The following is a 14,351-nucleotide window of genomic DNA, read 5'->3' on the forward strand; positions in this document are numbered from 1 at the left end:
AGCATAGCTGTGTGTTTTAGAATGGATTTCATTCAAATCTTTTGCATTTGAGCGTAATACTATAAAATGTAACAACGAACATATTTTTGCATAAAGTTTTTTACACCATATTCAATATATTGTACAGATAATATGTGGTACATTTAAATCTGAGTAAGTATATCTTGAACAGGGTATATTAAGTTTGCAACCAACTCCCAAAAGAAAACACCTGAGACTTCGTAAATTATATTAGTACAAATGATCAGAGTGACGACCTTAGTCGATTTGTCCGTCCGAATGTCCGTCTTCCTTATATGTACGAACTGTCCTAAATTTTTGAGATATTGATCTAGAATTTGCAGACGTCCTTTTCCCTATAATAAACTGCTCGTTTGTGGGATCCGTCTTTACAGAACCGCTATAACTTAAAGCTGCTATGCAATCTGAATGATCAAAATAAAATCCTTGTATGGAAAAGGTTTTTATTTGATAATATATCTATTATCTTAGATATTATACCTCAGTAAAATTGATATTTGTGCAAACATTATTATGATGGTACAGTTATTTTTATTTCCGCTATATTAAAATGTCATTGAAGTGAAAGTACCAATACCACAGCTTTCGTTTTACAATTTAGAGAACATGTTTAAAATTCGTCTAAGGGGCTACACCAGTGTGACACTTTCAAAACAAAAAAATATTTTTATTTGCTTTTTCGAAAGCTTATATTTCCATAAATATCCTGTGAAATTGGGAAGGTCGTATCTTGAATAGTTTTTGGATGGCAGCGTTCTAAAAAGCGACCGCTCGGAGGTGTAAACATACATATGTATATATGTGAAACTTTAAACGCGTTTTTCTCGAAACGACATTTTTCAAAATTGCTGGCGTCATAACTCAACGAGAAATTGACCGTTCAACTTCAAATTAAAACTGAGTGTTTTTAAATACATTTACAATACAATGACCTCCGATCTTTTTGATTGGTTGAAAATTGTCAATTTGGCATTTAAAAACCACCATTTTTTACTTAAAAAAACAATTTTTTTTTTTCAAAATTACGCCATTTTGTTAATTTTTGATATTTTTCAAAGATCGTAGGTCATTGTATAGGAAATATCTTTAAGTTTAATAAACTTTTCAAGGTTTTTTGTTTCAGCCACTCATTCGGCCGGAATAATGCCAGCAGTTGGGACACTTTTTTTTAGCACTTCCGAAGACAGCCCATAACTCCATTATTTTTTAACATTTTTACCTTACGTACCTTATTACGTTCAAAGAAGTTCGAAATATTCAGTTGCGTACTTTCTCTTAAAAAAGTTCACGAAAATCGCCTCATTTGTCATGCGTCACACTGGTATAGCCCCTTAAAAATAGTCTAAAAAATTTACCAAATTTTATAAATTTTCGTGTCTATAAACAGATAAAGTTTGGTTAGGTGGTCAGGTCGTTCCAAAATCGATGAATCTCACTTGGACAGATATTCGTCCTTTGTGTTAACCTTAAACTCTTAAAAGGTGGATCACCAGATCCTTATCAAACGACGAAGCGTTATAAGGTACCCACAAATTCATTAAGGCGGTGTTCATCGAGATGTTTCAATCTCAGTCTAATAAAAGCTGTGCAATAAAGTAGGAAATGACGAGATGACATCTATAAGTATGGCGAGACCAGCTTTGCTGTAGTTGCTGTCAGTAGCTCGGATGACCTCTTAACGTTCCAAAGGTAGGTCCAAGAACGCAACCAGTAGCACAAGTCACTGCCTGCTGAGCTCACTGGTGGGCCAAAGGTAGGCTCAAGAACGCGACCAGGCATCGGAAAACCGACTATACTCCCAATGGATAAAATAGGGACCGGGTGTCCATAAGAGTCTAATATGGAGAAAGCTTAAAGCTATTGGTAATGGGGTCATGCATTCCAAGCCTCGTTTTGAGCGCGTAGTCACCGAGCTCAAAGCCAGTGTAACCGCTCGGCTGTCCAACTTCTCTGAAGGATAAAATAAAAATTTATTTATTTTTTTAAAAACAATTTTCCACAATTTATAATATCATTTACAATTTGGAAAAACATTGTTTGGAACAAGAAAAATTTTATTTTGGTAAAAATAGCTTTAAAATATGCTTCTTCTTCTTATTTACTGGCGTAGACACCGCTTATAACCGGTTATAGCCAAGTTAACAACAGCGCGCCAGTCGTTTCTTCTTTTGGCAATTTGGCGCCAATTGGAGATTTCAAGCGAAGTCAGGTTCTTCTTTACTTGGTCTTTCCAACGGAGTGGCGGTCTTCCTCTTCCTCTGCTTCCCCCGACGGGTACTGCGTCGAATACTTTCAGAGCTGGAGTGTTTTCGTCCATGCGAACGGCATGACCAAATCAACCCAGTCGCTGTCTTTTAGTTCGCTTAACTATGTCAATGTCGTCGTATATCTCCTACAGCTCATCGTTCCATCGAATGTGATATTCGCCTTGGGCGACTAGCAAAGGACCATATATGTTCTCTCGGAAACTCGCAACGTCGATTCATCTGATGTTGTCATCGTCCATGGCTCTTCACCATATAGCAGGATAGGGATGATGAGTGACTTTGGTTTTTGTTCGTCGAGAGAGGACTTTACTTCCCAATTGCCTACTCAGTCCGAAGTAGCACCTGTTGCAAGAGTTATTCTGCGTTGGAATAAATTAAATAATCTAAAAAATATATGATAATAAATAAATTTAGAGAATCATATTTGTATTTGCTTTAGTAGGTACATAATCTGTGTAAAGTCCCATTGCATTAGCTTTTTGGAACAAATACGATTATTGCTTTACAACATTAACACCCCCACACGCCTTGAAAACTATGCGTGGCTTTTTAAAATCGCTAAACCAAACACTGAGGGGCATGCAGCACAGGTTGTCGCTCGCCTGAGGCTTAAGATGCTCAATATTTTATATAATTACAATTTAACCGCTATTTTAGCTGTTCAACATGTTTTACTCTTCTATGGTATTTACAAATAAGTTCATCGAAACATTTTGCAACAACTATATACATATATACTTATACATTCCTATATATGTGCCATAAGTACTTAAATATATAAAAAACTGTCAAGAAAAACCAGTTAAAGTGAGTTCGCCGCCAAAACGGCAAAGCTATATAAATGCACTCATACCAAATGGTTCTTGTTGTTGTTGCAGTGAAACTACGCAAATTAAGGTTTTGAGCATTTGCTGCGACAGTTGTGGCGTCGGCGGCATCATTATCATATCGCAACGATACCATCTGTTTTGCAGTTGCGGAGCCTCGCAGCATCGTTGTTGTTTTTGTGTTTTGGAAGTCGCATGCAGCGCCATCGAAACTGTTGCCACATTTGTAGTCAGTCATCAGCACGCCTTCGCTGCACAAAAATACGTAGATACACTGGAGACATGATAAACTAAGTTTTATAGACATGGATTCATAACTGTACTTCTGTCTAGTACCGACGTTCCCTAATCTTTGCTCAATTAGAGACTTTTCGTTTGTTTTCTCTATTTGCGTGATTATCATTGTTGTATGTACCAAATGCCTTCATTGCTCTCGCCTACCTTACAGTTACAATTTACTTTGCGAAGGCGTGTGTGCGTCCCACACACGTTCAAACAAGCAATCTTGTTATGTTCGCTTTTAAGCGCCTAAATTACAAAATGTGCATGTGTGTTGTCCACAGCACACATATTTACATTAGCTTATACAAATTGATGCGTACATATATTTTATAATCTTAATACTATTAATACTATGGATAAACTTTAAAAGTTACAAAATTGTGTTTGAAAATGCGAACAAAAACTTAATTGTACATATAGATATAAATACATTCAACTACGTACAAACATACATATGTATATATAACATTTGAAAAGTGTGTTAAGATCTTAAGAGGTTTCGTTCTTAAATCTAATGTTTTTTAAACTCGTTTATTACACTATATTACTCTTAGCTTAAAGAAAGAAAACACATTATTTTACAAAATTTTATTTGAAATTAATACCAATACAAATTGTTTTGTTTTTCGTCTTAAAAAACGATTCAAAAATCGAGAAAAATACGAAAGAACCTTCACCTTGGCTGTGCTGTAGCTAGTACCCTTCACAAGTACATTTCTCATAGCAACTATATGTACGTAAAACTGAATCTGAAAACTTAACGGTTTGCAACCAATGAAAATCGATTTTCTTCCAACCACATTTTTTGACACAAAAAATATACAATTCAAATTGAACTTATTGAATAAGGAAAAAGTCTTATCTTGATTTTGCTTGGACGGCAGCTATAAGATATAGTAGTCCTATCTAAACAATTTGTGCGTATATTGTAGCGTTGCCTTAGGTAATAATTCATGCCAAATTTCGACAAGATATCTCATCAAGTGACAAAGCTTTCCATACAAGCACTTGATTCCGATCGTTTAGTTTTTATGGTATATAACGAGTAATCCAAGGAGAGGTACCTTTTTATTTAATAGCCCTTTCGGACAGATCACGCGTGAAGGGTGTCAGTATTGGTTGGCATTTTATCATGGAAAGACTTACTTACGCCTGAACAACGTTTACAAATCGTTCAAATTTATCACGAAAATTCACGTTCTGTAAATAACGTTAACAAATATGGTCAACATAATCGGCCTAATGAGCGTATTATTCGCAATACCATCACCCATCTTGAGATTCAGCATTCATTATTGGATAATATTCGACCTAATAGATCACGTTCAGCACGCAGTGAAGAAAATATAGCAGCCGAAGCTGAGAGTGTACTCGAAGACCGTGGAGAGCCGATTCGGCGCTGCTTGCAGAAGCTTGGACTGACCTATGGAACGACTTTTCGCATTTTACGCTGAGATATTAAATTTAAAGCATACAAAATACAGTTTGCGTAAGAACTGAAGCCGTGCGACCTTTCCAAGCGGCATCGCTTTGCTCTATGGGCTCTAGAAAAGTTCTAAGAAAATTAGACGTTTTCGAGTCAAAATTTGTTCAGCGATCAATCCAATTTCTGGCTCAATGGGTATGTAAACAAGCAAAATTACCGCGTTTGGGAGGAAGAGCAACTTGAAGAGATTTAAGGGTTGCCATATCATCTAGAAAACAAAAATGGTTTGGCGTGGTTTGTGGGGCGGTGGAATCATTGGTTCATATTTCTTCAAAAATGATGACGCTAAAATGTATCGGGTGGACAATCTGAGACGTAGCCACGGGCATCATTTGAAAGAGATAATCTTCCCCATTAAATTGAAAATTCTGTGTTTTTACTTAAAAAAATAGGGAACGTCGAAATGGATCATCCTTTATGTGTACAAGTTCACGCATATACAGACGTTATACCTATAGGTATTTAAAGCTTCATGGCAAACTTTTTTACAAAAACACTTATTTTTAATTTTTATTTAAAATATATTCCATTGAAAACAGAGTTCTTCGACATAACCTCTGCGAAAGTGAAAGTACAAGTCAATGCGCATCGTGATCGTTTCGAACATTGTTCTGCCGAGATCGATCTGATCGAGATTATTAATCATAAGCTTATTAGATTTTATTATTTAGAATGATATAAAACTGTTATAGCTGTACTCCAATCTTTATTTAATTAACATTATTACTTTAAGATCTCAATGTCGTCAATATTTTATTTAATTAACCTTTACTGCTCCGTATATAATACGAAGCGAGATAAAGCGCACACCCAACTTCCTTTGCCCTCGAATATTCCCAATTCCAACCTACACATAGGCATCCCAGTCAGGTCTGCAGCCATATTATATTTCTACATGCCATTTAAAACGCCCGCGAGTACAAATGACAATTTAGCAATAAAAATTTGCATTTGCGGTGGGTGATTCACCGAAACCACAGCGAACAAAGCAACGAACGCCTTCGCACTTTCCTTGGGCTCATCTGGATGATTCGAAATTCACAGTTGCAACGTTGCTTGCAAACAGGAAATATCTTCATACATACGACATAGATGTGTGTGAATTCTCGTAAATACGTGGAACACCCTCCTCGGTAGTTGTTGTGAGCCAAAAGCACGAATCCAAAGAGGTGAAATAGATATTTATATGTTCACTGGTGGATTTGTTGCAGACTACGAATTTATGGAAATGAAAGCGTACATAAATATATATAAATATACTCGCATCTGATGTGTTGTTGTATTTGTAGCAGACGCATACATTTCGGCTCGCTTTCCTGCGCAAACGCAGATTGACTGCTGACACTCTGGCCTTTTTGCCGCCTGCGAGGACGTTTGACGGACGTTTCTTTGTCGATTCTGCGCGCACTGCACCGACGCCCATGCATGTCAACCACATCGCCGAGCCAATTGAAAACGTATTTATTTTTGTTTTTGTTTATGGCTCTTTCATTGCGCGCGCCAACCAACTTTGCGGCTTTATTTCGGTTGGCATGGCAGAAATGAAAATTGGTGGCAGACACCAGACAGCAGACAAAGACCGTAGGCTGTCAGCTGGCCGCGGAGCCAACATGCCAGCGCCGGCAGGAAGGTAGGCAGACAGCCAACAGCCAACAGCCACCACAGCTAACCTGCGCCCATGCACAGATAAAACGCAATTGAGAGTAAACTTTTATTTCACGCACGCACATTCACAAATGCATACATACATATACTCGTATACATATATGTACTAATGTGTATAAATATTTGGTGTATTCTGCATTGTTTCGCAGATCGCTTTGATTGCGTTTGCGTTTGCGCTTGTTCGTTCCAATAGGTGTGAGTTCCTCGAGCCATGTTGAGAACGCCCACGGTTGACATTTATGGTTACTTGTTGTATAATGTGCCGTTCGCTTGTTTTATTTTGCACTGTAAAGGTGTAAGCGTTGGTGATCGCACGAAGTTGCTTTACCCGCAAGCAAAATAGGAAATGAATTCTTATGAAGAAAGCTCAAAAAATGCTTTGAAATGTAGATCGTTACAGTTTGGGCCTCTCTTCTTCATATTACCTAATGCTTTGGGTCAAGACTGTATGAAAATTATAGAGATGAAGGTAGGAAGTGAATGAGGTGGTGAATGCGACGAGATCTACTGGTCTTCTTTGATAACTTTCAAGTCAGTATAATGAGTAATGAGTTTTGAAATATAATTTGTACTCATTAGGGTGTTTCATTTACAACTTTTTTTTTGTTTCTTTGCGGACTCATGACCATTTTGTTTCTCATGTTGAAAAAAAAAAATATTGCATGAAAATTTGAGCCCTTAATTTTGACTTTAAGCGGTTACATGGTTTTCTTCTTTTTTCAACAATTTTTTTCTCATATGAAAAATTAAATATTTTACTAAAATTTTTGTTGTTACAACATACTCTATTAACAAAAAAATTCTGAAATTTTTGGAAAATATATTTTAAATGCCATTTTCGGTGACCCCTCGGAAAAAAGGTGCGCGACGCTGGCAGGATACTTCCTTACACGATCATCTAAAGTGAAAAATACGTGTTTTAGTTAAAACCTTAATTTAGAACTTGGACGAAGAAAAAAAAATTTAACTTCTGGCATACATTAAAAAAAAAATGAAAATTTCGGTAAATTTCGCGACATTTTTTTTTTCAAATAATTTTAATCGAAAAAAATCCTTCATCCAAGTATTAAAGAATTCTATCTCAAAGACCTGTGTGCAATTTCATGTATAATCATTTGAGTAGTTCTCGAGAAATCTTTCCAACCGACTTCAAAAACACAGTTTCGAGAAAAACGCGTCTAAAGACCGCGCACTTAGCCTAGCTAGCCTCGAGCGCATAAGTTCTCAAGCCTCTATCTCCGAAACTATTACGCGGATCAACTTGAAAATAAAAAAAAAAATCGGTTTTTTGAAACCCGTAAACCCATGTAACCCGTTAAATACTTTTTTTTATTTTTACGTTTTTCAAATATTTTTGAAAATTTGCTTTATATACTACTTACATATATATAATATGTTCAATTATACTTAAATATATATAAACATATTCGATAACGCAAATAAAATGCCACTTTTAACAACTTTTGTTTTCTCACCGATTCCTTTGCTCTTCGCTTGTCGGTGGCTTTGGCTTCATTATGGCCAATTATCGCCGCTTTTTACTAAACTAAGAGCAATAACAACAACAGTGGAGTAGTAGGTCTGTTAACGAATGATATTCCGAAAAGTGAAATCACTGCAGTAACTATTTCTTGCCTTCTTTGTCCGACTCATTATTTCGACTTCTCTGAACTTCCACAACTTGCTAATTATGAATTGTATTGATAAGCCTTAGTAACTATATACTAAAAAATTCTTTATATACGTATATATGTATATACATATCTACTTATGTGGAAAAGAAACATATTTAATGTTTCCGATTTGCTTGGAGGCGCTTTTCGGCGGCAGAAGTTCAAACAGAGAAATTTGAAGTTTGCTCCGCAACACTTTCGGCCTTCAGAGGAACTTTATTATTTTGGAACTGCATTAGACATACATATATTATATTTTATGTCTTGTAGTAGAACTGAATTAGAATTTAAACAAAATTTAATTTTGTAATTTTAAATAATAAAATTTCCATTTGAGTACCCCTGGCTCAATATATGCCAGAATTATTCGTTGACTTGTCTGCTTTTAGTTAAGTAAAACAAAAGTAACACAATAGATTTCGGTTGCGAAGCTAGAATACCCTCCACGCACCTGGGAATTATAGCATTAAAGGTAAAAAGCGATTTCAATCTGGATTTTGTTCGGTTTGTAACCGGAACGGACCCATATTTTTATCCGGCCAAGGACTGTCAAGTCGGCACCATGCCTGGAAATTACTTCAGGAATGCTTTCTTCTACTACAACAACAAAATATATACCAACAATCGGACATGGACTTCGTCTCAACCTTAAAATACTGTATTCAGAGTATAAAAATATATAATTTTTAAATTTTGGAACGAAATTCAAAAGATCACGTTATCACTTTTAACAATACCAGAATTCCTAGAGTTACTAAGTTCACACCATAAAAGAATCTCAATAGCAAATTATTGTATTTTTAATAAGTAGACTTTAACAAATTTTTCAGACACTATACTTGTACATATGTATTTGATTTCTTAATATTGTTTCGAGAAAAATTATTTCATCCTTTCTTCCTTTTTTCAATATTTATATATGTGACCTGGTCTACGAAAAGGGAAAAGGGAGCTAACGTGCGAAAACTAGTTTTCTGGGAAATAACTGTTTTTTTCTTTCGGATAGAAAATTGTGTTGATGTGAAAATTGATTTTTTTGACACCTAAGCCCCCTTTTCGTAGACCAGGTCACATATGTGTAATTTTATTCAGTAAGTAGCGTTGCCAATGGTATGTGTGGATGCCCACTATGAAGGCACTCAAAATGTGACGCACATATGTACATGTGTGTGTAGCATTTTGCTGTTTCGTAGTTACAAAATGCCACTACCCTCCACCCCATTCCACTATCGTTTACACCTAGTTAATATTAAAATTTCATACAATAATATAATAATTAGATTTCTGATTAAGTCTCAATGATCGGGTCGGTCTCACTGTCTGTATGTTGCACGCCAGGCCGAGGTTCGGCAGGTTCTGGGTGTTGCGGCACGAGGCACTCCAGCCGGGCCAATTTTTGAAGCCATCACGTTCGAATATTCGCTTCGCACACACCACATCGTCGTCAATGTTGTCATCAAGGAAGTCTGTGTTTGAGTTCAAACTCAAAATTAGTCAAGTTCACGGCGAGTATTGAAAGTATGTATGTATGTGAGCAGCCGGCTTACCTTCACATTTCTTATCGCAAAGGCCACCTTTGCGACTAACGCGACACCATTCCTTGCTGCTTATCTGAAAGAGTCCGTAAGTGGCGCTGCCGTTAGGATTTCGTTTCACAACTTGGGTGTTCCTCTTGCTCTCGTGCTCGATCAAGCAAATCCCTGTCGCGGCGGAAAATATTTCTATGAAATATAATTGTATTTCTTGTTTCTCAATAATGGTACTTACAGTTGGAGAGAAACGTTTTGTTGATACCGTATTTTAGCAAAAGCTCTCGCGCCAACTGGCAACGCATGTATTCTTTAGCATCCACACTAGTGTTCAGCAGAAGACAGCTTAGCAGCAGTGTGGCTAACAGGAAAGTAAGGCGAGCCATTTTTAAGTCTCTGTAAGGAATATTGTATGACATAAGGCACAATAATACTGTTAGAGATAACTGTAGATGATTGGGGCAGAAATTTTATATTATCTATTTATTTATCTGTGGTTTAGGGACCTCAAGTCGGTTTCAATTGGTGGCTGCAGCACCAAAAATAAAAATCAGCTGGTAACAAGAAATGTTCTATGCTCTCTTACTAACTTTCGCAAAATATGTTTCACTATGTCTAAAATTACATAGCTAGAAACATTCACTTCTATATCTCTCTTAAAAATATATACAAGCTTATCTCAATAAATTGGGAAAAATAATTTAGACTGTCAAACTTAAGAACTTGACACAAACGAACATATGAACTTTACTACTCTTCACAAAAAAAAAAAAAATTAAAAAATTAAGCGGCGAATTCTCTGAATAATTTTAGCAATATCTTGCCGAGAGTAAACAATTTTAGGAAATCCACACAATATTATTTTCAGATGCCGCTTTTAAACGCGTTTTTTCGAAACTGTGTTTTTGAACCCGGTTGGCGAGATTTCTCGAGAACTATTCAACCAATTATATATAAACTTGTACACAGGTTTTTGAGAAAAAATTATGAAAGACTTGGACGAAGGATTTTTTTCGATAGCTAATATTTGAAAAAAAGAAGTTGCGAAATTTTCACTGAAATTTTAATTTTTTTTTTTAAATGTCTGCCAAATATTCAATTTTATGTTTTTTTTTCTTCGTCCAAGTTCTAAGTTAAGGTTTTAACTAAAACATGTATTTTTTCACTTTAGAGGATCCTGTAAGAAGTCATCCTGCCAACGCGGGAGCATCTGTTTTTTCAGTGGCCGAGTTTAAAATATTTATTTTACAAAAATTTCACAATTTCTTTGTAAATAGTGTATGTTTGTAACATTAAAAAAAGAACTAATAAAATATTTAATTTTTTATATGAGAAAAAATGTTATAAAAGACTGTTTTTACCCGAGGAAACCCACGTAATACCTTAACTATGCAAGAATATGTCTACAAGAGGCTTCTTAAAATTCAAATTATTTTTGGAAATATAGGTAGTATTTTCCTGACCCGGCATCCAAACTAGTTCGAGCAGCTCGCGAAACTGTAAATGCGTTCTATAATATTTTTGTTTTTGGGTTCTCGGTTGACATCGTGTTAATGGTCACGTGCCAGTTTATTGAGGCCCTCACTTTATCAGCCAATTTTTTAAATAATTTATTTTTTTCTGTAGTGTTTTAATTCCAATAAATAAATTATGTAGTAATTCATGCTCTCTAGACTAGAATACCCCCATAGGTAGAGTTATAAGTATATTGATTTAGATACCAAGGACCGAGGTGAGCCTTCTGCGCCTGATCGGTTGTTCAATTACACTGTAGTCTTTAGATCGAGAAATACTGCGGATCCGATCGCAACGGATTTAAGACTGCCAACTGCGGTTTCCTCAGTTTTCTCTCAAATTCGCTGAGCAATTTTAGTCAGACCGTTAGTCATGCCTTTTACATATAACAACAACCACAAATCTGTGAGATTTAAAGAAAATACCAAAGAATCGGTAGATAAAATGAAGTTTATAGGAAAATTAATTAGTGCACTCCGCTCGGAAACTGGATTTAACGCTAAAAACCCACCCACTTTATGACTAACTGTTGCACACTGCCGAGACTACACGTAAGCCGCAGTCTCGTACATATGTGTGCATACATATAAGCTAAGTAGGGCGGCTGCCGAACAATACCTTTGCGCTGTGAAGCCCCACATGTCAGCTGTTTACCTTAATGTAGGCAAATCACGAAATCTATGGGAGACTGACAAGTTTTATAGGCCACCCCAAATTGATCGGAACGAAATTAATATATGTACATGGTTGTATGTAACTGAAAATCAGCAAAGACACAAGTATCAAACACAAAATAATTCAAGGTCAAACACAAACAACAACACCAATGTAAGCCAAAACAAACGAGGCGAACATACATGTAAATCCGAAGAACGAGCAGGCAAATCACTTTGACGAGCGAAACGCAATTATGTGCAATCTTTAATTAGTGCTAATCTTTAATTTCTCTGCGCCGGCTTGTTCCTAATGAGCATCTGCATGTGTGTGTGTGTGTAATTTGGTGATTGTTTAAATGGATGCAAGTGTGTGAGTGTGCGTGTGTGTGTAAGACGTAATATTTACTATTTATAATATTACGAGCTGCGAACAGGTGAAAGTGCTTACTTAATAAAGCCGCTCGATAATCTCACGTGTGGCCCGATACACACACGTACACACACAGAGGCAACAGGTGAGCGCTGGCTTAACACAGAGTGCTTATTCTAAATATAAAGCACGATTTCGACTTAACACTTAAACGCGTGGCAACTACAATAACACAATTTTCGGCGAAATTCCGTCAAAATATTTACAAAATAATATTTGCATATGTATGTCAATATAATTGTTGTTGCACTTTGCGAATCGCGACTTTTGATTAGATGCGATTATTTAGCTGTTACTTTGAATTCGAAGATGATTTATTAATTAGTTGTTGTTTGTTATTGTTGTTTACATGGTTTCGTGTTCACTTTTAATTAGTTTTGCTTTGTGCGCGCGCAACAAAGCCAACAACAAAAGTGCCTCTGAAGATAGCGACAAGCGACGAACCGATCGTGCGGCTAACTAAAGCGATGTGCGCTTAATGATCCCAAAGCGGTAACTAAACCGTGAATGGAACATGTTTTGGTCTTTTGTTTTTGTTGTGTTCTTTATGTTGAACACACTGTTCTGTTTACAATGTGAGCGACAAGCGCCAGAAGGTGTATTGGTAACTGTGTGTATTTGTGTGTATGTTCGTTCATTAATTCCTGCTGGCATAGGACACTGCCGAAGCACGCTATAGTCGAAACTTACATATAGAAGGGTGCTGAAAACCCTTTGTATGCCTTGAACAGGATAATATTAAGTTTCCCACGATGTTTGTAACACCGACCTTATAAAGTATACGTATAAATGATCAGCGTGACTTGCTAAGTCGATTTAGCCATGTCCGCCCGTTCATCATTCCGCACGTCTCTATATATGTATACGAACTAGTCTCTCAACTCTGGAGACTTCGTTCTGAAATTTTGCCCTCATCATTTCGTCTCTATGAAACTACTCAATTGTCGGAATAACCAATATCGGACCATTATAGCATATAGCTGCCATACATACTGAACGATCGGAATTTAGTGCTTGTACTGAAATCCATTTTATTTGATGAGATATCTTCATGAAGTTCCAAAGAAATTTTTCAGATCGCAAAAATAAAGCATCCAACCGATCGGGCAAAGTTCTTGTAAAGAATCTTTTGTACCAAATCGTTTTTTCTTGTCCTCCTTTAATCTTCCGGTCCTTTCATACGATTCATAAAACGATTCATACGACTTCTTCGAGGATATAAAACTGGAAGCAAAAGGTGTAAACATGCCTTGGAAATTTGAGAAAAGTCATATTACCATCCACCGAAACACATACATTCTAGTTATTATATTATTAGACCGGTTGTAGGGTAACGCAAGAAGCCCACTGCCATGATTCGAGTATAATTAGCATATTATTTCTCATTAGACTGTGGCTAAGCACAACTTTTAAAGCATTTTGTATTCAAAACGCTCTCTCAAACTACCGATGAGCCGTGCACACACTTAGAGTATATACAAATAAACTTGTATATATTGTATGTTAATGGCAGCTATTTCGAGCGTGGGTGACAGCTGTTTCGAAGTAAAGTTTGTTCCTGAAATGTGTTTTCAAAACATAAGTGACGCGAAAACGCCGAAATTCATGCAAATGACGAATGAAGTGCGTGTGTATGTGTAAGCAAGTCAATTGCTTAAAATTTTAAGAAAAACTTGTATGTACATACATGTGTATGTGTGTGTGTGTTTACATATTGACTTTAAAGTTTTGTTTATCAGCGTTGCATGTTTCAAGAGATTGCTCAAATACCTCGCTGTGATAAAGTGTTTTTATCGTCTCAATACTCATCTTATCAACCACAATGATAAGAAACTGCCATATTTGCAAAACAAAAACAATAAATGCACTAAAGCGGAAATTGTAAGTTGAGGACTCCTCTGCATACCAATGAGCGTGGAGCGAAGTGTTCAGCGCATATTTGTATATATTCGACTGTTTTATTTTCATAAATGTCTGTGTTTAGCTCACCTTCTTGATAT

The 14,351-nt window shown here is 36.3% G+C and overlaps 2 protein-coding genes across 5 annotated transcripts in view; one reads left to right on the forward strand and one right to left on the reverse strand.

The window, feature by feature from the left end:
* The window catches only part of LOC126756283 (toll-like receptor 9), a 39,953-nt gene that overhangs the window by 15,094 nt on the left and 10,508 nt on the right, over window positions 1-14,351 (forward strand). The window lies entirely within an intron of this gene.
* On the reverse strand, window positions 8,998-12,858 carry LOC126756291 (lysozyme c-1-like). Of its 4 annotated transcripts, XM_050469250.1 has the most exons (5): window positions 12,370-12,857; window positions 9,989-10,146; window positions 9,769-9,921; window positions 9,539-9,687; window positions 8,998-9,460 (listed from the first exon to the last, which is right to left on the reverse strand). In XM_050469250.1, exons 2-5 carry the CDS (start codon window positions 10,134-10,136, stop codon window positions 9,455-9,457), a joined length of 456 nt encoding a protein of 151 aa, XP_050325207.1. In that variant the 5' UTR covers window positions 10,137-10,146; window positions 12,370-12,857; the 3' UTR covers window positions 8,998-9,454. The 4 variants fall into 4 exon arrangements, with proteins under 4 accessions (XP_050325207.1, XP_050325205.1, XP_050325204.1 ...); XM_050469248.1 differs by lacking the exon at window positions 8,998-9,460 and having other exon boundaries at window positions 9,467-9,687; window positions 12,701-12,858; XM_050469247.1 differs by lacking the exon at window positions 8,998-9,460 and having other exon boundaries at window positions 9,467-9,687; window positions 12,370-12,858.

Source organism: Bactrocera neohumeralis, chromosome 4, assembly GCF_024586455.1.
Source record: "Bactrocera neohumeralis isolate Rockhampton chromosome 4, APGP_CSIRO_Bneo_wtdbg2-racon-allhic-juicebox.fasta_v2, whole genome shotgun sequence".
NCBI lineage: Eukaryota > Metazoa > Arthropoda > Insecta > Diptera > Tephritidae > Bactrocera > Bactrocera neohumeralis.

Bases quoted from the DNA above. Each gene is read 5' to 3' on its own strand.
- LOC126756291 (XM_050469248.1), bottom strand. From the start codon at position 10,136: ATGGCTCGCCTTACTTTCCTGTTAGCCACACTGCTGCTAAGCTGTCTT. The intron at 9,922-9,988 runs GTAAGTACCATT...CCGCCGCGACAG, and splicing joins CAAAACGTTTCTCTCCAACT to GGATTTGCTTGATCGAGCAC. The intron at 9,688-9,768 runs GTAAGCCGGCTG...ACTCAAACACAG, and splicing joins TTGCGATAAGAAATGTGAAG to ACTTCCTTGATGACAACATT.